General features: G+C 37.7%; 1 protein-coding gene across 4 annotated transcripts in view; it reads right to left on the minus strand.

Moving 5' to 3' along the window:
* The window catches only part of Cadps (calcium-dependent secretion activator 1), a 1,208,856-nt gene that overhangs the window by 1,064,470 nt on the left and 119,898 nt on the right, over positions 1-24,488 (minus strand). For 3 of the 4 annotated variants that reach the window (XM_090389906.1, XM_090389908.1, XM_090389905.1), the window contains exon 4: positions 22,465-22,584. The exons of the other annotated variant lie outside the window; for it this stretch is intronic. In XM_090389906.1, coding sequence (XP_090246032.1) covers positions 22,465-22,584 — 120 coding nt within the window. The remainder of the gene's footprint in view (positions 1-22,464; positions 22,585-24,488) is intronic. 4 annotated transcript variants of the gene reach the window in all.

Below are 24,488 nucleotides of genomic sequence, written 5' to 3' on the forward strand. Positions count from 1 at the left end.
GCTCTCATAATTATGGCTAAGGGTTTGCTTACTTCCTCTGCTGCCTCCTTTAATATAACTGGATAGATCCCATCCACCCCGGGTGAATTTCTTGTGTTTATCTTCAACAATTTATCCTCCACTTTACTCTCAGTTATTACAAGATTCTCTAGCTTACTGCTAGAGTTGAATACACCTCTGGCTTTCCCCTCGCTAAATAACTCCTCATGTGTGAATGTCGATGCAAAATATTCATTTAGTTTCTTAGCTACCTGAGCAGGATCATCAACAGTTGACCCATCGATATCAAGTGGACCAATCTGATTCATGCCCTTCCTTCTAGAGTTTACATAAGTAAAGAACTCTTTGCTGTTTTTCTTTGCATCCCTTGCCAAAGATTTCTCGTAATCTGCCTTCGCCTGCCTAACCTCCTTTGTAACTTGGTTACAGATCAACTTGTATCTATCATAGGCTTCTGTGTCATGTGTTAATTTGAATGTATCCCATGCATGTTTCTTCTCTGCCATATGCCTCATCAGTTCATCTGACATCCATTTAGACCTAAACCTTGAACAATATTTCTTAGTTGGTATGTAAATCCTAGTAGCTTCCAAGAAGTTCTTTGAATGCTTCCCATTTTGCATTTGATGTTGGTAACATCATCAGTTGGTCCCACTGTATAGAATTTAAATACTGTCTCAGTCCATCGTAGTCGCCTTTACGAAAGCAATAACCCTTCCCTTTACCCCCTAATGGTAGTTACCTCTTTGAGTAAATCCCGCTTCAGCACACTGTGATCACTGCCACCTAGTGGTTCATTTATCTGCAGATTCTTAATGCATGAAGAATCACTGCTGATAATCAAATCAAGAGTATTCCTCCCACTAGTTGCCTCCTGAACATGCTGATGTAGAAAACAATCATCCAATAACTCCACAAAAGCCTTGCTAGTGTGTGAGTGACCAGCCCCCCAAATTCCATTCAATATCTGGGAAATCAAAATCTCCCATTATAAGACTCTCTGATTTACTGGCCCACTCTATCTCCCTGTACAGTTTCTTATTGTACTCATCACAGGCATTAGGATTATAGCACACTCCTACTCTCAATTTTGATCTCCCAATGCTTATGTCACACAAAACTGACTCGACACTGCACTGTCCAGCGATGTCCACTGGCTTCACTTCCTTGGATTTTATGTATTTCTTAACTAATAGCATAACCCCTCCTCCCTTCCTATCCAGTCTATCCTTTCTGTAGACGTTGTACTCCCCAAATTTCAGTTCTGCATTCCTTATATCTGTGTGACACCACGTCTCTGATATCCCAACAATATCCACCTTTGATGTTTTGAGCAATACCTCAAATTCATCAAATTTATTTACTAAACTCCTAGCATTGGTGTACACGCAAGTATACATGCACCTATTTCTATTCTTAGCTACCCTAACACAACCCATGTGTTTACTTGTACCGCAAGGACTCCCAGCAGTCTCTGAAATATCCTGCATCTTGTTTTTCAGGCTTCTGCTCATTCCAATAGAAGCAGTGCAAGAATCTCTTTCACCTCTGCCAGTGGCCACTGTTAATCTATTCGTCTTTGTCTCCCCCCAAGCTAGCAGTTTTCGACCCACCTAAGACTGCCTCGATAGCATCAGCAAAAATTCTTGCACCCTTTCTATGTAAGTGTATCCCATCCCTGTAGAAGCAATCTCTCCTGTTAACAAGTACAGTCCAGGCTGAAAAAAATTCTTGCTTGCCTGCTTCCCATTCCATCTTCATGTAAAGGCTTTCATCACATTCTTCGCAATCTTCTGTGTGTATACTACACCAATTCTCGTTGGTCTTTTCTTCCAACTAACTCACACCACAGAGATTCAATGCTAGCAGTCATAACTTCTGACTCAGAAAAAGGTCTTTTTGCACTCAGGTTGCTTTTTGATAAGAAACATGAAGGATGTCTTATTATAGGTGACTGCAATCTGCCCCTAACTGACTGGAATAAGTTGGAAGAAAAACTAACTCTGGGGAACAAAATTTTTAAATAAAATAGCTGATTATTTAGAGAATAGCATGTTAGAGAAAATACTAAGGGAAAGAATATTCTTGACATTATCATTACTCAAGGACCGGATATCGCAGGCTTGAAATACAGGAAGCACGAGCAGGTAATTATCATGCAGTCATCAACTAAAAGATGAAGAAAGATTATTATTAAAATAAAAAAAGAAAGCTTTTATTATTATTGGTCAAGAAACTCTTTTACTATACTACATGTGTTCACGATCGTGGTTTTGTGGAGTTTAATTTAAGTGTTCTCTGCAAAGCCTACTGCTACTAGGTTCTTATGGACACTCTTTAGTACCATGCCAATGGTTGACACAGTGATCGGAATAGTCATTACTTGTTCCACTTGTCATTTAACTTCCTGTCCTAGGCCTGCGCTTGATATTTTCCATATAAGTTGCCGTGGTCGGACACTGCTATGCCAATCAGGTAAGTAGCTGCTGGAACGAGTACAGAAAAGGGCAATGAGATTGGTGAGAGGAACAAAGGGTTGCTCTTACCAAGAAAGGCTTAAGTTCTGCAAACTGCAGCATCTGGAGATTAGGGACCTGCGTGGTGATCTGACTGAGGTGTATAAGGACTTTAATGGTTTGAACAAGCTCAATGCTAATGGGATTCATCCTCTCACTCAGATTACACACCTGAGGGAACATAGATTCAAATTGAGGAAAGACAGTTGTAGAATAGCATTAGCATTAACAAGGGCACATGATGCAAGAAAGCAAGCTTATATAGAATCAGCCAAAAAAAAAAAAAAAAAAACACCTTATTTCACCCATCCCCTCACTTCAAATGTTTGTCAAGTACTGCGTTGAATCTATTTAAGCTATCAACTTCTACAACAGATGGAAGTTTATTCCAGCAATCAATCACCCGCTGGATAAGGGCAAACTTCCGCACATCTATCCTACAACCGTCTTTCCTCAATTTGAATTTATGCCTTCTCAGGTGATTATTCTGAGCAAGAGGAAGAATCCCTCTTGCTCAGAATAGATGAACAGATGTATAGAAATTACCTTTAGCCAGTGGGTGGTTGATTGCTGGAATAAGCTTCCATGTGCCATTATGAAAGATGATAGCTTAAATAAATTCAAGGAAGGACTGAAGCGAATCAATGGCTGAAATGGAATGTGTCTTTTTTTTTTTTTTTTTTTGGCTGTTGCCTAAAGCTTGCTTTCTTGCATTATATCATGATTACAGATATAATTTATATGTAGCATAGACCTCTGAATCACCTAAAAATTTATTTGTGTCCCAGGCATTTTTCTTCTCTGCCTGCCACATTTCTCAAAAGTTCATACAACTCCAATTAAGTCTAAGCCTTGGAGAGAATTTCTTTTTTTGGAGTGAAAAGAGTAGTCACTTCTATAATTACTTCCTTGAATACTTCCCATTTAGAATTTGCTGTTGATATCATCATCATCATTTGGTACCATTGCATAAAAACTGTCTGAGACCACTGTAACCACCCTTATAAAAACAAAACCCTTTCCCTTTACCCTTGACAGTAGTTATGTCTTAAATTATATTCCACAGTAGTGCACTGTGACCCAGTGGGTCCTTTAACTGAAGATTCTTGATACATGAAAATTTACTGTGCTAACCAGATCAAGAGTACTTCTTCTTGCTTCTCTAACATGCTACTATAGAAAACAGTCTTCATCCCATAAATCTACACACACACACACACACACACACACACACACACACACACACACACACACACGTGTGTGTGTGTGTGTGAATATATATATATACACACATTCTAATATTGTAAAATCATAATAAATCTTTTTAATTTCATAATAATCACCTATTTATTCATTAAATGTATTTTTTTTAAATAGTTTAAATCAATCAAGTCAATTCTTAATACGAATACAACAACAATATTTACAACAAAAATATTTCACATAAAATTACCTCTGTTTCTTCAATTGTCAGAAAAATTAATGAACATAGTGTCACAATACACCACTACAAATCATTTGAAGTATAATACATTGGGGAAAAAAAAAATAATAATAATACTGTATAAATGAATGCTAGGAGTTTGGTAAATATATTTGATGAATTTCAAGTGTTGGTCAAAGCATCAAAGGCAGATATTGTTAGGATATTAGACATGTGGTGTCACACAGATATAAGGAATGCAGAAATAGAATTTGGGGAGTACAATGATTACAGGAAGGACAGAGAGGATAGGAAAGGAGGAGGAGTGATGCTATTAGTTAAGAAACAAAAAATTCAAGGAAGTACAGCCAGCCGACATGGGTGGACAGAGCGGTGTCAAGTCAGTTTGGTGTTAGATAAAGAAAGCAAAATTGAGAGTAGAGGGTATTATAGCCTTAATAACTCTGATGAGTTCAATAAACAACTGTACAGAGAAATAAGGTGGGCCAGTAAATCAGATTGTAATGGGAGATTTTAATTCCAAATATACTGACTGGTATTTCTGGGTTGGTCACTCACACACTAGCAAGGCTTTTCTGGATTTATTGAATGATTGTTTTCTACATCAGCATGTTCGGGCTAGAGGGAGTAATATTCTTCATATGATTATCAGTAGTGATTCTTCATGCATTAAGAATCTTCAGATAAAGTAATCACTAGGTGGCAGTGATCAAAGTGTGCTCAAGTGGGATTTACTCAAAGAGGTAACTACCATCAGGGGTAAAGGGAAGGGTTTTTGCTTTCGTAAAGGTGACTACGGTGGTCTGAGGCAATTTTTAAATTCTATATGGTGGGACTAACTGATGATGTTACCAACAGTAAATTCAAAATGAGAAGCATTCAAAGAATTAATCTTGGAAGATACTAACAAGAACTAATGAGACATATGGCAGAGAAGAAAATTGCATGGAATACAAATAAATTAATGGGTGACATGGAAGCCTATGACAGATACAAGTTGATCTGTAACCAAGTTACAAAGGAGGTTAGGCAGGCGAAGGCAGAACACGAGAAATCTTTGGCAAAGGATGCAAAGAAAAATAGCAAAGAGTTCTTTACTTATGTAAACTCTAGAAAGAAGGGGATGAATCAGATTGGTCCAATTGATATTGATGGTTTAACTGTTGTTGATGATCCTGCTCAGGTAGCTAACAAACTAAATGAATATTTTGCATCAACATTCACACATGAGGAGTTATTCAGCGAGGGGAATGCCAGAGGTCTATTCAACTCTAGCAGTAAACTAGATTACTCTCAGTTATTACAAGGTTAAGTGGAGGAGAAATTGTTGAAGGTAAACATAAGAAAGGTACCTGGGGTGGATGGAATCTATCCAGTTATATTAAAGGAGGCAACAAAGAAAGTAAGCAAAGCCATAATCATCAGAGCTTCCTTGGACTCAGAGGAGGTACCCATGGACTGGAGATGTGCATATATGACTCAAATTCACAAAGGAGAATCAAAGGGCGACACAAGTAATTAGAGTCCTGTTAGTTTAACTTTGTTCCAGGGAAAATAATGGAGTCACTTGTTAAAGAATCATATCAGGATCATCTACACAAGACTTCAGTTATAGCTTGAACACAGCATGGGTTTGTTAAGGGGAAGTTTTGTCTGACCAATTTAATTGAATACTATGATGTGGTCACAAAGGAACTGGATGCAAAGAATAATTTTCATATCATATATTTGGATCTTAGAAAGGCTTTTGATACTCTTGCACATGGAAGACTGCTGCACAAATTGGAGCATTATGGCATTTTAGACAAATTGCTGGTACGGATAAAGGGATAGTTGAGTGGGAAAAGATGAAGAGTGGTAATCAATGGACACTGCTCTTCATGGACTAATGTTATTAGTGGAGTTTCACAGGGTTCAGTGTTGGGTCCAGTGTTGTTTTCTGCATTCATTAATAATACTGATGATAGTATATTAGGCTTAATGTCTAAGTTTGCAGACGATACAAAGTTCGGCAGGTTTGCTAATGACACTAATGACAGTACGTTGCTGCAACAGGATCTAGAAAAGTTGGGCGGATGGGCTGAGAGGTGGCAACTGAAGTTTAACATTGACAAATGTAAAGTACTGCATATGGCAAGCAGTAACCTCAGAGCAACGTATCAACTGTTAATCATTACCAAAAAAAAAAAAAAAAAAAAGCCATGAATTAGGGTTGAATTTGAAAGTGTTTGCAATTCTGCCCAGACACAATAGGAGGGAGTATATGATGAGAGCCCTGTCGATCAATTCGGCCCTGGAAAGATTGTGCAAGGCTCAAGGGGTAGAATTATTTTCAGCCTGGTCTGTACTTGTTAACAGGAGAGACTGCTTCTACAGGGATGGGATACACTTAAATAGAAAGGGTGCAAGAATGTTTGCTGATGCTATCGAGGCAGTGTTAGGTGGGTCGGAAAACTGCTAGACTGGGTGGATACAAGGAATAATAGATTAACAGTAGCCACTGGCAGAGGTGAAAGTGATTCTTGCACTGTTTCTATTGGAATGAGCAGCAGCTTGGAAAATCAGTTGCAGAATATTTCAGAGACTGCTGGGAGTTATTGGGGTTCAAGTAAACATATGGGTTCTGTTAGGGTAACTAAGAAAAAGAACAGGGGCATGTATACTTGCATGTACACCAATGCACGGAGTTTGGTAAATAAATTTGATGAATTCGAGGTATATCTCAAAGAATCAAAGGCTAATATTGTTGGGATATCAAAGACGTGGTGTCACACAGATATAAATAATGCAGAACTAGAATTTTGGGAGTACAACGTCTACAGAAAGGATAGACAGGATAGGAAGGCAGTAGGGGTTATGCTATTAGTTAAGAAACACAAAATCCAAGGAACTGAAGCCAGTCGACATCACTGGAAAGTGCAGTGTCGAGTCAGTTTGGTGTGACATAAGCATTGGGAGATCAAAACTGAGAGTAGGAGTGTGCTATAGGGCTAATAACTCTGATGAGTATAATAAGAAATTGTATAGGGAAATAGAGTGGGACAGTAAATCAAAGTTTTATAATGGGTGATTTTAATTTCCCAGATATTGACAGAATTTGTGGGTTGGTCACTCACACAATAGCATGGCTTTTGCGGATTTATTGGATGATTGTTTTCTAAATCAGCATTTCGGGAGGCAACTAGAGGGAGCAATACTCTTGATTTGATTATCAGTAGTGATTCTTCATGCATTAAGAATCTGCAGATACAGGAACCACTAGGTGGCAGTGATCACAGTGTGCTGAAGTGGGATTTACTCAAGGAGGTAACTACCATCAGGGGTAAAGGGAAGGGTTATTGCTTTCATAAAGGTGACTACGATGGTCTGAGACAGTATTTAAATTCTATACAGTGGGACCAACTAATGATGTTACCAACATCAAACTCAAAATGGGAAGCATTCAAAGAACTTATCTTGGAAGCTACTAGGCATTACATACCAACTAAGAAATATTGTTCAAGGTTCAGACTTAAATGGATGTCAGATGAACTAATGAGACATATGGCAGAGAAGAAAAATGCATGGGATACATATAAATTAACATGTGACACAGAAGCCTATGATATATATAAGTTGATCTGTAACCAAGTTATAAAGGAGGTCAGGTAGGCGAAAGCAGATTACGAGAAATCTTTGGCAAGGGATGCAAAGAAAAACAGCAAAGAGTTCTTTACTTATGTAAACTCTAGAAGGAAGGGAATGAATCAGATTGGTCCACTTGATGTCGATGGTTCAACTGTTCATGATCCTGCTCAGGTAGCTAACAAACTAAATCAATATTTTGCATCTACATTCACACATGAGGAGTTATTCAGGAAGGGGAATGCCAGAGGTGAAGTAAACTCTGGTAGTGAGCTAGATGATCTTGTAACAATTAAGAGTACAGTGGAGGAGAAATTGTTGAAGATAAATACAAGAAAGGCACCTGAGGTGGATGGGATCTATCCAGTTATATTAAAGGAGGCAGCAAAGGAAGTAAGCAATCCGTTAGCCATAATTATGAGAGCTTCCTTGGACTCAGGGGAGGTACCCACAGACTGGAGATGTGCAAATGTAACTTCAATTCACAAAGGAGGATCAAAGGCTGACACAAGTAATTATAGACCTGTGAGTTTAACTTCTGTTCCAGGAAAATTAATGGAAGCACTGGTTAGAGAAGCACTGCAGGATCATCTTGACAAGAATTCAGTTATAGCTCAGACACAGCACGGTTTTGTTAAGGGAAAGTCTTGCCTGACCAAATTGATTGGATACTATGATGTAGTCACAAAAGAATTGGATGCAGGGAATAACTTTGATATTATATATTTGGATCTTAGAGAGGCTTTTGATACTGTTGCACATACGGCGATTTTGATACTGTTGCACATTTGATACGGCGAGGTGATCTGATAGAGGTGTATAAGGCTTTGAATGGTTTGAGCATGCTCAATGCCAATGGGATTCTTCATCTTGCTCAGAATAATCACCTCAGAGGGCATAAATTCAAATTGAGGAAGGACGGATGTCGGATAGATGTGTGGAAATTTGCCTTTGGCCAGCGGGTGGTTAGTTGGTGGAACCGATTTCCATCACTTGTTGTTGAAGTTGATAGCCTAAACAAATTTAAAGCTCAACTGGACAGGTATTTCGAACGAACGGAGGGGTAAAATGGGAGTGGGTTTTTTTTTTTTTTTTTTTTTTTTTGGCTGATGCTGAATAAGCTTGCTTTCTTGCATCATATGCCTCTACTAATGCTAATGCTAACGTGGAAGACTGCTGCACAATTTGGAGCAGTGTGGAATTGGTGGCAAATTGTTGCTATGGATAAAGGGATGGTTGAGTGGCAGAAGACAGAGAGTGGTAATCAATGGACACTGCTCATCGTGGACTAATGTTATTAGCGGAGTCATTCAGGGTTCAGTGTTGGGTCCATTGCTGTTTTCTGTATTTATAAATAATACTGATGATGGTATATCAAGCTTAATGTCCAAGTTTGCAGACGATACGAAGGTTGGCAAGGTTGTTAACGACACTACTGACACTATGCTACTGCAACAGGATCTGGAAAGGTTGAGCAGATGGGCTGAGAGGTGGCAAATGAAGTTTAACATTGACAAATGTAAAGTACTACATATGGGAAACAGCAACCCCAGAGCAACGTATCAACTCTGTGGTACTACACTGACAGTGGTTTGTTGTTTGTTTATTTGGTTTTTAGGAGCATTAGCAACTAAGGCCATATTGCTCCGGGAAGATGCGGTGGTCATTCCCTGACCTTTCCGCATCCTCCGTATTTGGTGGTGACGGGCTCGAACCCCGGTCTAATCAAGAAGCGTGTGCTATGCACTGCTGCTCCTTCCCACCTGGCTACGGAGGCGCCTACTGACAGTGATAGAGAATGAAAAGGACCTGGGGGTAATTGTGCAGGCAGATATGCAGTTCTCTGAGCAGTGCAGACTGGCTGCAAGAGTAGCTCATGGTGTCTTATCAATGATATACAGGAACTTTTCTAGCAGGGATAGGGAGGTGATTATTCCCTTGTATAAGGCAATGGTTGAGGCCGCAACTTGAGTACTGTATACAGGTCTGAAGTCCTCATTTTAAGAAGGATGTAGAGCTGCTATAATAAGTAAAGAGAAAAGCAACAAGATTAGTGAATGGAACAAAGGGTTGCTCTTATGAAGAAAGGCTTAAGTTTTGCAAATTACAGCTTCTGCAGATTAGGCACCTATGAGGTGATTTGAATGAGGTGTATAAATCCTTGATTGATTTGAGCATGCTCAATGCTGATGGGATCCTTGCTCAGAATAATAGCCTGAGAGGGCATAAATTCAAATTAAGGAAAGACCGTTGTAGGACAGATGTGCGGAAGTTTGCCTTTAGCCAGTGGGTGGTTGATTGCTGAAACAAAGTTCCATCTGTCGAAGTTGAAGTTGATAGCTTCAATAGATTGAAGGCAGAACTAGACAAACAACTGGAGTGGGTGGATGGGTGAAATGAGAAAGGCTTTTTTTTTTTTTTTTTAAGCTGATGCTATATAAAGCTTGCTGTCTTGCCTCATGTTCCTTTACTAATGTTAACCTTTAGAAAGGTTGTTAGAAAATGGCATCCAGATGCCTTCTAAAAAAACATCTATGTGCATTTACAAATTTGCAGACGGATTTCTTTGAAATAAATCAGTCATCAAGTAGCCAGCAGCAGAATGGCACCATCTTCCCCTGCTAATTTAATTTTCTTTCAAGTGTCCAAGGAAGAGCAAAAGAATGGAATAAGTTTCTGCATTTATTGTCTCTCAAAAAGAGAGAACCAGTCATCCACCTATGTGATGTGCTTCTCCACTTCAATCAATTTTTTAGACTGTGCAGTTGTCTCTACATTCACATGTTGATTTCTGCTAACTATATATGAGTGTTTTGGGCTATTAATAATGTGAAATAAATGAAACAATGCTTCACCACTGAAAAATGTAATGACCCTAATGCTGTCTTCTTTATCATTACAATTTTGTAACTACTTGAAATAAGGAAACACTTATTGTGGTCAATTTCCTGCCAAGATTGCCTCTGGACTAATTTGTGAGGGCCCCTTATTTATTTTTTGAAATATTAAATGTTTTATCACTGATAAGACTGTTATTCCAGGCTGTGATTACCACACCAAACATCATAACAAACAAAATCCACCAAACAGAGCTTTGCAATTAACTGCGATACAACGTTATAATACATTACTGTTCAGCAAACTCCCATTTCATCAATGATGAATTTGAATATGAGAAGTACAAAGTATACAGGAAGACAGACAAGCGCGGAGAGATGGAGGGGTTGTGTTCTTAGTCAAGAAGCATATTAAATCAAAGGCAGTGCATAATCAACATAGGAGACAATTTTGAGTCAATTTGGAATGATATAAGCACTGGGAAAACAAAATTGAGAGTAAGAGTGTGTTACAGGCCTAATGACTCTGATGAGTACAATGAACAACTGTACAGAGAAAGAGAGTGGGCCAGTATATCAGATTGTCTTATAATGGGGAATTTTAACTTTCCAGATATAGACTGGAACTTATGGGTCAGTCACTCACACACTAGCAAGAGATTTATGGATTCACTGGACGACTGTTTTCTACAGCAGCATGTTCAAGAGGCAACCAGAGGAAGTAATACCCTTCAGCTAATCATCAGCAGTAATTATTCATGCATTAAGAATCTGCAGATAAAGGAACCACTAGGTAGCAGTGATCACAGTGTACTGATGTGGGATTTACTGAAAAATGTAACTACCTTCAGGAGTAAAGGGAAGGGTTATTGCTTTCGTAAAGGCGACTACGATGGTCTGAGACAGTATTTAAATTCTATACAGTGGGACCAATTGATGATGTTACTAACAGCAAATTCTAAATGGGAAGCTATCATGGAAGTAATCATAGAAGCAACTACTCTTTTCATACCAACAAAGAAATACTGTTCAAGGCTTAAACCTAAATGGAAATCAGATAAACTACTGAGACACATGGCAGAGAATAAAAATGCATGGGATTCATAGTAATTATCAGGTGATACAGAGGTCGATGTTACATATAAATTAGTCTGAAGCGTAAATCTTGAATGCATATTTACGCAGTCAAGGCACCTGTGATTAATGTTTTAAAAGCATACCAAGGTTCAATTGTATTCATTCTCTGTGTGATATCTACTGAGTTAATAGAGGCCATGTAGTACCTTAAGGCATCGTAATTTCCTTTTCTGAAATTAAAACCCATTCCTTTGCCTTTTACTACTGCTACCTCTCTCTCATCATTAACCACAGTAAAACTCGGTGATCACTTCCTGCTACTGATTCCTCTACTGTCAGCCCTGTTATATCATCTGATTCATGGGTGATGATGAGGTCTAGGATATTTTTCTCTCTAGTACTTTCCCTGACATGTTGATGCAAATAGATTCCAATGTGGACGGAATCTATCCAATAATATTAAGGGAGGTAGCAAAGAAGATAAGCAAAATCTTAGCCATAATTATGAGAGCACCTTGGTATTCAGTGGAGGTCCGTATATGGAAGGGAGATGTATGAATGTACACCCCACTTCATAAAGAGGATTGAAAGATGACATGAATAATTACAAACCTATTAGTTTAATGAGTGTTCCAGGGAAAATAATGGAATCACTGGTTAAGGAAGTAATGCAGGACCATCTAGACAGGAATGCAATTATAGTGCAGCCACAGCATGGATTTCATAAGGGGTGGCCTTGTTTAACCAATCTGATTGGATACTACAATGCATTGACCAAGGAACTAGAGGCAAAAAATAATTTTGGGTCAAGATTCAGTAGCGGGTACAGCCAATGAGAATGAAGTGAATGAAGGCAGCCGGCTCCACCCAGTGGGCGGAGTCAATTACGTCCTCACCATCACAACTGACAACTGTGCCACGAAGTGCGTGTCACCCGATATTGACTGGAGCCTCCACATTGACGGGGGTCTGGGGGCAGAGCCCCCAAAAAAAAAAAAATTAAAGTTATTTCTTTTTCTGAAAAATAAAGTGAAAGTTAAAGTGACGTGGCCACTTTCCTCCTCTTCTGAGCCTTCTCATTGGCTGATTAGTAATTCCTAATTACATTCTTAATTACCTTCGTAATTAAAAAAAAATCACTTATCCGATTTTAAATGTGATTAAATTCCCCATTTATGAAATTCCGCTTAAACGGGGGTCTGGGGGCAGAGCCCCCAGAAAAAAAAATTAAATTAATTTTTAAATGTCGACTGATGAAAGTGACGTGGCCACTTTCATCGTCTTCTGAGCCTTCTAATTGGCTGATTAGTAATTCCTAATTTCCCCAATTTCTGTGGTTCCTCGTGATTTTCTTTCTTGTTCAGCCACGTTGGGTGCAGGTGTGAATTGTAGGTATGTATTAATCTTTTTAGCTTTTCTGATGATGTGCATCCCAAATTTTCATTGTTAATGCTGGTGAAATCGGATAGTAAACTATTTTTTTTTAAAAAAAAATCATCATAACCATTTCTGTTGTTCACGTGCATCCGCAATTCTCGTTTTTAATTAATGCTCGCGAAATAGTCTTTTTTGCAATTCCCTGGCGAAATTTACGTTGTGCTGTATTTCCTGCAGTCGAGAAAAGGGTTAGTTTTTGAAATTGTGGTGAAATCGGATAGTACGATTTTACGTTGTGCTGTATTTTTACGTTGCGGCGAAATTTACGTTGTGCTGTATTACCTGCGGTCGAGAAAAGGGTTAGTTTTTGAAATTGTGGTGAAATCGGATAGTAAAACTGGTGAAATCGGATAGTAAACAATATTTTAAAAAAAAAAAAATCATCATAACCATTTCTGTTGTTCACGTGCATCCGCAATTCTCGTTGTTAATTAATGCTCGCGAAATAGTCTTTTTTGCAATTCCCTGGCGAATTTTACGTTGTGCTGTATTACCTGCGGTCGAGAAAAGGGTTAGTTTTTGAAATTGTTCAATTTATTTGCCTTTCCTTTTAGCGAAATTTCGGTTTAAATTACACTTTCCCCTTTCCTTTTTAGCTCAATCAGACTTATTCCAATGTCACGTGACATTTCGCGAACTCGTAGAAACGTGTATTTTTGTATGTGGATTTTTCTGATTTTAGCATTTATCCTTTGTTTTCAGCCTCCGCTTTCGTTGCTGTGCCACGTGCCATCTGCGTGTCACTTCGCCTCCGCCGTGCGAGGAGAGGAGGGGGAACGCAGTGAGTGGGTGGAGTCAAAACCCGTCAATCACTGCTTTTCCCCTTCATCTCCTCGCCGCCATTTTTGTTGGCCGTACCCGATATTGAATCTTTACCTAATTTTGATATCATACACTTGGATTTCAGAAAGGCTTTTGATACTGTTGCACATAAAAGACTGCCACAGAAACAGGAGCAAATTGACATTAACAGCAACTTACTGATATGGATAAAGGAATATTTGAGCGGGAGAAACAGAGTACAGCAAACCCCCGCTATTCGCGGTATCTGTATTCGCGGTTTCGCGTATTCGCGATCGCCGATTTAATATAAAATGAAACCTAAAAAAATGTGAATTTTAAAGCGCCGTGAATATTTTCCGCCATAAAAAAACATGGGCGTGGCTAAAATTATCTTTCCCGGTCAAAACAGCGCTCAGTGGGTGGGAGGAGAGGGGTGACAAAATTGCGAGCGTGAATGTTTCTCGCTAATCCTTGTTCAATATGTGTTATGCGTTTGTTATAGAAGGTTTCGTCGTTTGCTTTTAATTTATATGCTTATAAATTGAATAAATTTATCAATTTATAAATTGATATGCTTACAAAAGTGATAAATCTACCGTTTTGCAGTGTAAAACAGACTTTTTCGAGTGTGTTAACGGAAGAAAGTGACTTTATTGTGGACAAGTTCTTTCTAACCCCTACAAAAATATGACTACGAATAACAAGAGAAATGTGAAAATATCAAAAAAGGTGATGACATTAGCGAATAAAATTGAGTTATTAGATAAAATTTCTAATGGTGAAAGTGTCTCCTCAGTGGCAAAACATTATAAAATCAATGAGTCAACGGTACGATCAATCAAAAAAAACGGAAGAAAAAATCCGCCGTAGTGTCCGTGAAAACGCGCTAATTGCTTCAAAAATTTGCTCTGTAACTCGTGATGTTAAATTAGAAAAAATGGAAAAGGCTTTAAATCTGTGGATAGAAGACGGAACTCAAAATAAAATTCCGTTAAATTCACTCATCATTCGTGAAAACGCAAAACTCCTTATCAACGCATTAGCGAAACTGGTGATAGCACTGGCGGGATAGGTTTTTTAGCTAGCAAAGACGCTGGTTTGAAAGATTTGTTTGAAATTTCGGTAAAGATTTAATACTCGGTGCACCCTTCAAAATGGCGGCGAGGAGAAGAGGGGGGAAAGCAGTGATTGACGGATTGTGACTCCGCCCACTCACTGCGTTCCCGCTATTCTCCTCGGCAAACGGTACTAGGTGACATGCGGGTGGCACAGCAACAAATACGGCCGCTGAAAACAGGATAAATCCAATAATTTCAAAAGTTCAAGTTACAAAAATACGGTTTTCGTGGATCACAAAATATCACGTGACATTTGAATAAGTCGGATACAACCGAAAAGAAAAAAAAAAAAGGGGGAAAGTTAAAGTGACGTGGCCACTTTCCTCCTCTTCTGAGCCTTCTCATTGGCTGATTAGTAATTCCTAATTACATTCTTAATTACCTTCGTAATTAAAAAAAATCACTTATCCGATTTTAAATGTGATTAAATTCCCCATTTATGAAATTCCGCTTAAACGGGGGTCTGGGGGCAGAGCCCCCAGAAAAAAAAATTAAATTAATTTTTAAATGTCGACTGATGAAAGTGATGTGGTTACTTTCCTCGTCTTCTGAGCCTTCTAATTGGCTGATTAGTAATTCCTAATTTCCCCAATTTCTGTGGTTCCTCGTGATTTTCTTTCTTGTTCAGCCACGTTGGGTGCAGGTGTGAATTGTAGGTATGTATTAATTTTTTTTATATTAATATTAAAATATATTAATTTTTAGGTATGTATTAATCTTTTTAGCTTTTCTGATGATGTGCATCCCAAATTTTCATTGTTAATGCTGGTGAAATCGGATAGTAAACAATATTTTTTTTAAAAAAAATCATCATAACCATTTCTGTTGTTCACGTGCATCCGCAATTCTCGTTGTTAATTAATGCTCGCGAAATAGTCTTTTTTTGCAATTCACTGGCGAATTTTACGTTGTGCTGTATTACCTGCGGTCGAGAAAAGGGTTAGTTTTTGAAATTGTTCAGTTTATTTGCCTTTCCTTTTAGCGAAATTTCGGTTTAAATTACACTTTTCCCTTTCCTTTTTAGCTCAATCAGACTTATTCCAATGTCACGTGACATTTCGCGAACTCGTAGAAACGTGTATTTTTGTATGTGGATTTTTCTGATTTTCGCATTTATCCTTTGTTTTCAGCCTCCACTTTCGTTGCTGTGCCACGTGCCATCTGCGTGTCACTTCGCCTCCGCCGGGCGAGGAGAGGAGGGGGAACGCAGTGAGTGGGTGGAGTCAAAACCCGTCAATCACTGCTTTTCCCCTTCATCTCCTCGCCGCCATTTTTGTTGGCCGTACCCGATATTGAATCTTTACCATTATTTTTTTTTTTCTGGGGGCTCTGCCCCCCGACCCCCGTTTCTGTGGGGGCTTCTGCCCCCACACCCCCGATATACGTATTATTCAGCCTTTTCCAACACCAAACAAGTTTTCTTTTTTGTTTGTTTAAAAAAAATTCGCACCACGTGCAACCCTTGATTCTTCTCGCCCGTACATTACTAGACGGGGATCCCAATCCCCTGCCTTTCTGGCCGGAAAAAACAAGTAATTAGTATTGTAAAAAACAAGTAATTAGTATTATTTGTAACAAAAATTAACACCACGTGCAACACTGAAAATTGCTGATGCCCGTCAACAGAAATGCTAAAATCAAAAAATTAATCACAAGCACTCTAATAATCACTGATCTAAAATCTAAAAAAAAAAATTAACACCACGTGCAACACTGGAAAAAAAATTAACACCATGGGCAACACTGAAAATTGCTGATGCCCAACAGAAATGCTAAAACGACAGAAAACCACTCACCTCATCAATTGAATTATATTTTCAAAACAACCCAACATTTTCGAACTAATATTTCGCAGGAAAAAAAAAAATCACCCAATACAACAGACACCCATCTCAACCATGGGAAACCAAAGAGTAAGTCACTAACAATCGAATACGCAAATTGAGGGTTTTTTTTTTTTTTTTTTTTTTCTGGGGGGCTCTGCCCCCCAGACCCCCCCCCCTTTCTGTGGGGATGTATTATTCAGGACGAATAATATACGTATTATTCAGCCTTTTCCAAAATCAAACAACTTTTCTTTTTTTGCTTTATAATTACGCATCGATAAAATTAAATAATATGCTAATCAAGTATTAACACCACGTGACACTTCTAACAGCGAAATTCATAACACGGGTGACACGCGTGCCAGATGTTTCCGTATGTTCAGGAGAACACGTGACACTGGGCGGAGTCAGCACCCGTCAATCACTGCCGTGTCGGCGAGTATAGAGAGGGTGCACCGAGTACTAAATCTTAGCCGAAATTTCTAATAAATATTACATTTAATGGTAAAGATTCAATATCGGGTACGGCCAACAAAAATGGCGGCGAGGAGATGAAGGGAAAAAGCAGTGATTGACGGGTTTTGACTCCACCCACTCACTGCGTTCCCCCTCCTCTCCTCACCCGGCGGAGGCGAAGTGACACGCAGATGGCACGTGGCACAGCAACGAAAGTGGAGGCTGAAAACAAAGGATAAATGCGAAAATCAGAAAAATCCACATACAAAAATACACGTTTCTACGAGTTCGCGAAATGTCACGTGACATTGGAATAAGTCTGATTGAGCTAAAAAGGAAAGGGGAAAGTGTAATTTAAACCGAAATTTCGCTAAAAGGAAAGCAAATAAACTGAACAATTTCAAAAACTAACCCTTTTCTCGACCGCAGGTAATACAGCACAACGTAAATTTCGCCGCAACGGAAAAATACAGCACAATGTAAAATCGTACTATCCGATTTCACCACAATTTCAAAAACTAACCCTTTTCTCAACCGCAGGAAATACAGCACAACGTAAATTTCGCCAGGGAATTGCAAAAAAGACTATTTCGCGAGCATTAATTAACAACGAGAATTGCGGATGCACGTGAACAACAGAAATGGTTATGATGATTTTTTTTAAAAAAAATATTGTTTACTATCCGATTTCACCAGCATTAACAATGAAAATTTGGGATGCACATTATCAGAAAAGCTAAAAAGATTAATACATACCTAAAAATTAATATATTTTAATATTAACATAAAAAAATTAATACATACCTACAATTCACACCTGCACCCAACGTGGCTGAACAAGAAAGAAAATCACGAGGAGCCACAGAAATTGGGGAAATTAGGAATTACTAATCAGCCAATTAGAAGGCTCAGAAGACGAGGAAAATGGCCACGTCACTTTCATCAGTCGACATTTAAAAATTAATTCAATTTTTTTTTCTGGGGGCTCTGCCCCCAGACCCCCGTTTAAGCGGAATTTCATAAATGGGGAATTTAATCACATTTAAAATCAGATAAGTGATTTTTTTTAATTACGAAGGTAATTAAGAATGTAATTAGGAATTACTAATCAGCCAATGAGAAGGCTCAGAAGAGGAGGAAAGTGGCCACGTCACTTTAACTTTCACTTTATTTTTCAGAAAAAGAAATAACTTTAATTTTTTTTTTTTTTGGGGGCTCTGCCCCCAGACCCCCGTCAATGTGGGGGCTCCAGCCCCCACACCCCCAGAATTATTCAGTCGATTAAATATTATTTCTTTTAAATTACGATGGTAATTAAGACATGATTAAACCGCAACCACGTGATATCAAAACACAAATAACAGGTACGGGTAACAGCACTTGCATCCTTCATTAATTTAATTTTTAACATTCCCGCACTGACACTTTCCGTGGGGTTGAACTAAGAAAATAAAAAAAGTAATTTAATCAATGGCCGAAATTAATTTAATTTTTTTTTTCTGGGGGCTCTGCCCCCAGACCCCCGTCAATGTGGAGGCTCCAGTCAATATCGGGTGACACGCACTGCGACACGTGTGACACGCACTTCGTGGCACAGTTGTCAGTTGTGATCGTGAGGACGTAATTGACTCCGCCCACTGGGTGGAGCCGGCTGCCTTCATTCACTTCATTCTCATTGGCTGTACCCGCTACTGAATCTTGACCCATTTAATATTAAATTGTTTCTTAATTTCATTTCGATGCCATATGCTTGCATTTCACTATGTACTGTCTATGTACATAGTCATATTATGAAGGTACATATAATACATACATAGACAAAATTTTAGACTAGTTTTTCTTATATATTTCATACTTTGGAACGGAACCCCTTTATTACTATGGAAGCCATAACTCAGTATTCGCGTTTTCGGTATTCGCGGCATTTCTCAGGAACGTAACCCCCGCGAATAGCGGGGGTTTACTGTAGTTATCAATCAGTTGATAAGTCGTACCATGCAAATCAGAGTAGTGGAAAATAAAAAAGACCTGGAGATAATTGTGCAATCAGATATGAAATTCTCTGAGCAGTTTAGACATGCCGCAAGACAGCTCATGGGGCTTTGTCAATGATAAAGAGAAACTTTGCTAACAGGAATGAGGAGGTGATTATCTCTATGTACAAGGTCATGGTTAGGCTGCATCTTGAGTACTTTATACAGATATGGAGGCCTGAACTCAGAAAAGATGTAAATTTGCTGGAATAGGTACAGAGAAGGACAACCAGATTGGTGAAGTAAACATAAGGGTTCTCTTACCTAGAAAGGCTTTGGTTCTGCAAATTGCAGCTTCTGGAGATTATGCATCTTCTGGGAAATCTGATTGAGGTGTATATGGCCTTGAATGTATTGTGCAAACTAAATGTAGATGGCATCCTTCTGCTTAGACTGCCCACATAATTGGACATAAATTGAGGAAGAATGATTGCTGGCAGGATAGATGTGCAGAAGTTTGCCTTGAGCCAATGGGTGGGTGGTTGATTATTGGAACAAGCTTCTATCTGTTGTTGCAGAAGTGGGTGGTTTGAATACATTCAAGGAAGAACTAGACAAATTCTTGGAGGGTATTGATGGGTGTGTATCTATTTTTTATTTATTTTTTTATTTTTTTTTTTTTTGGCTGATGCTGTATAATCTTTGTTAATTTCATCATTTGCCACTACTAATACATTTTCAGTACATTTGCAGCCATTAATATGCAGTTGCATCAAAAAATAAATTAATTACAAAAATGAATGAATAAATAAATAAATCAGGGCTCTAAGTGTGCTGATGTACAGAACTCCCTAATCAAGTTTCCTGGGATGAACAGCAAGAAACAGTTGAAAATGGGGAAGCTTAAAAATTTATTCTTAATTCTGACTGACTGACTGACTGACACACACACACACACACACTGAATAATAAAATTAAAAAATGTCATTACAACCAACGATCTTGATATCCAAAAAAATATTTTTTCCAAATTATTGTCTAAAGCAGGGGTCAGCAACCTTTTTTGAGTGAAGAGCCATTTTTGATCTAATTAAAAAAAAAAAAAAAAGACAATCCGAAGAGCCGCACCTCAGCTCAAGCTGAAAGGAGGAAGGGAGTGGGGAAGTTTTAAAGGAATAGAATAGAGTGGGAAGGTGTTTTATTAAAAAAATATATATTTTTTAATTTTATTTATTAATACTGAAAAAAACATAACAAACATCCAATTAGGTATGAATTAATGTAACTTTTGCTACTGAACTTCTTGAGCGAGTCTCTCAACATCAGGCACGTATGCCGTAATTTTCATCTTTAAACATACTGAGAGACTCATATTGTTCAGACGGTTTCTTCATTTATTTTTAATATAGTTCATATTCGAAAATTTTTCGAACCAAAACAGAGTGAAGTCCAAACGCAAATATTTTCAAATTTATATATGTGTCTGGTTAGTTACTCTATGCATTGAACACAATTTGGTCTTGCTTTTTCAACTCATCTATCACCGTCCATTTGTCTAGAATTGCAAGGGCACCCTTTTACTTATCCAAATCCTCGATTTCAGTTTTAAGGCATTTTAGTCTTGTACTCCACATGTCCCTGATTTTTAACTCCTCTAACTCCATTTCAAATTGTGCATCATAGGGGCTAAAAGTTAGAGCCACAGTTACATGCTCAAAGAGCCGCAGGTTAACGACCCCTGGTCATAAGGTTGCAGGGTGGATGAAAATCTAGGGACACTCAGAATATGGAAAATTAACAAAGAGTTGACTGGGTGTTGCTGTCTTTTGTCCCGTGAATTTTTTATGGTTATAATTCCCCAACTAAACACAATTAATGATACAAATTGGAGGCAAATAGCATTTTAAATTCATAATTATTATTTTTTTATTTTTTTTTTTTTGGAAACATTACAAAATTTGTGGATTTTTCTGTTTTGTTTTCATGGGTTAAAGGTGAAAAGGTTAAACATTTTCTCTACCAAAAACACTTGTGCCTCAATTCATAAAACTATGGCAAAATGAATTTAATCACATTTCAATAATAACTAACGTGGCAAAATTGCCGAAGAACACATGGATCAGTGGGTTGTTCAGTGGACAGAGGGGTAAATGGATGGATGGAGAGGGAGGGAGAGAAAGCTACTTTTGCACTTCAATCAACAATGATCTACCTGTCAAGTATATGCATGCCATTCATCTCTGTGTACAATTATTTGATGGATATCCTGTATATATAAAACTTTACCTGTCAGGAAAGAATATAGACTGTTAAATGCTCAAAAAAACATGACTAAACCCAACTTGTAAGATGGAGCATTATAGCTCATCGTAACAAACCATTCTTACGTTTCAAGTTATATTTATTTGATACCATGTCTGCCAATGCACACCAAAAATACAGCAATGTCATCAAGTCACAGGAGAGATAAGCAGCACTGATATTCTGCTTTGCACAGATTGCTAATTATTTTGTACTTATGATTATAATAATTGTACTAATTATTTTATACTAACAAAAGTTAACAGCAATCAATGAATCAGAAAATTATCAGCCTATGGAAATCTTTATATATCTTTACCATATAGTTTTTTTCATATCTTTACATGACAGGTAAAAATATGAAAAAACTAAATGGTTTTTTTCATATCTCACATTACCTTCTTTTTTAAAGACCATATTATTCAGAAAATACACATGAATGGAATTGGTCTAAAAGATGCAAAATGTTTGCTACTGGATTTAACTATTTTATCAGAATACCTGCAAAATGCAAAATGAAAAGCTTAACTAATAAGAGTTTCAAAATGAACAAAATGAACTGCCCATTCTTTCTCATTACTCTAAACAGTGATTACCCAACACAAACTGAAGAGCAACTTTTGAATGTTTTTTGTGGCTAAAGGCTGAATATAATGCTAATTTTTTTTATCATAATGTAAATATACACATTGAGTATACCTACACCATTTAAAAGAAATGGCAAATAAATGAGAAACAGTTGAATAACTAAGATGTGATGTGATATTTTAATACAGATGTTGAAACTTATTACATAAGGTTGGCTTAAGCACTTTAACATTAAAGCAAAGGATGGGCAAAGCTTTTTCTGGTACTGAAATATTTGTGTAAAATGAATATTAATTTCAGGATATATATATAAGCTAAAAATGTGGAGGAGTTGAAATGATAGCCATGCATACCGTAGCAAAACACATTAAACAAAACTGACTACTCTGAAATAAAAATAAAGACTTTAAAATAATATTAATATACAAAATTACATGCAAGCCAGTTTAAAAAATAAAATGCTAATAAAATAAAAATTGCATACATGTAATCGAAAGCATACAGCAGTGAGTTGTAAATAATAATCCACAGGGGAGCCTGAAGACAGAGAACTACTTTGTGGAGACTACAGTCAGGCACATTATTTGCTGATGCAGATATATAGCTGAAGAAAGGAGGGGAAGGTATAAAGCAAATCAACTGGCAAATTAATATATCCACACACACACACACACACACACACACACACACACACACACACACACACACACACACACACACACACACACACACACACACACACCATATATATATATATATATCATGTGTACACAAATACATATAGATATACAGCTCATCCTGCTATATTGTGCTATCTTACAAGTGTTTCAAATTATGCACATATGTACTTAAAACCTTGTCTGCCCTTAGATACACAAAATCTGGAACTTATCCATACAAAACCCATGCATCGCCACATTTGTCTATTTCTCACTAGCACCATTTCAGTTTAAGGTTGTAGTAGTAGTAGTACTAGCAGCAGCAGTAGTGGCATGCGATGCAACAAAGCAAGTGTATGAGCTTATGCAGCATCAGCCAAAAAAAAAAACACACCATTCCCTCCAAATGCCTGTCCAATTCCTCCTTAAATTTATTAAAAAAAAAACTGCAATGTGTCTGTGAGCCCACGTTGCAAATGTGGATTTGTTATGTATTTTATGTGTAAAAAATTATATACAGTTTCCACATATATACAGCCTTACTACCCAAGAAAAGAATTAAGTAGTCAAGAATTATATCGGGGGTGGTATCAAGCAGTGAAGACAGGATATTAGAGCTGGAAAAGGAATTAGAAAATGTGAATTGGAATATCATCGGTTTGGCTGAAACAAGAAGAAGAAATTAATCACTTATCAGTTTATCAAGCGGAAATCTGCTGTACACCAATGGAAACAGTGAAAGGAGTGAAGGTGGAGTTGGGTTTCTGGTCCATAAAGATTTTAAAAACAACATTTTGGAATTCAAAAGTACATTTTGGAATTCAAAAGTACATCACCAAGGGTCTCAAGACTAATACTCAAGATTTCTAAGAGGTACATGCTAAAGATTATAATGATTTATGCACCAACATCGAGCATGATGATGAAGAGGTTGAAGAAATGTACACTGAAATTGAGTCTTCTAGATGAGCAGAAAACCCACTACACTATTATTATGGGGGACTTCAATGCTAAGGTTGGAAAAAGGCAAAACAGCACAGAAAGAGGAACTATAGGAAATTTTGGAATTGGTGAAAGAAATAAAAGAGGTGAAAGACTTGTGGAATTTGCAGAATCTCAAGGAATGTCAGTAATGAACACTTTTTTCAAGTAAAGGGTGAACAGAAAGTGGACATGGAAGAGTCCAAATGGATTAACAATTAATGAAATCGACTTCATCCTCACTAACAGAAGATATATTGTGAATGATGTTACCGTCCTGAATAAGGTAAATGTTGGAAGCGATCACAGAATGGTAAGATGTACACTTGATATAGATGTAGGAAAGGAAAGGAAAAAACTGACTCAAGTAAATAATACAAAGGTCTTTGAGATAACACAGGAGGAGAAAAAGCAGTATGTACTGGAACTTAAGAACAAGTTTGAGCTTCTGCAGACTGCTCAGGACCAAGATATCGACGAGGAATATTACAACTTTCTGAAAGTGATAAAGCCCAAGAAACCTATAGGGAAACAGAAATCCAAAGAAGAAAAAATTAGTCAAGAAACACTTGTCATGATGAACCAAAGACGACAAATGAAGAGCAAGAAAAACACTGACAGGGAGAAAATTGAGTATACTGAGTTATGCAAAGCCATTAGAAAGAGACTCAGAGAGGACATAAGAAGATTTAACACAAGAAAAGTAGAACAAGCATTAAGGGAAAACAAAGGATTGAAATCAGCAGCCATGAGCAGTAGTACAGAAAGACAAATGATACTGAAACTGAAGAATAGCGATGGTGTACTTATAAACAGCAGAGAAGGCATAATTCAAATAGCAGAAGACTACTATAGAGAATTATACAAG

This window comes from Mastigoproctus giganteus, chromosome 2 (assembly GCF_048544385.1).
Source record: "Mastigoproctus giganteus isolate SK-2022 chromosome 2, ASM4854438v1, whole genome shotgun sequence".
Classification (NCBI taxonomy): Eukaryota; Metazoa; Arthropoda; class Arachnida; order Uropygi; family Thelyphonidae; genus Mastigoproctus; species Mastigoproctus giganteus.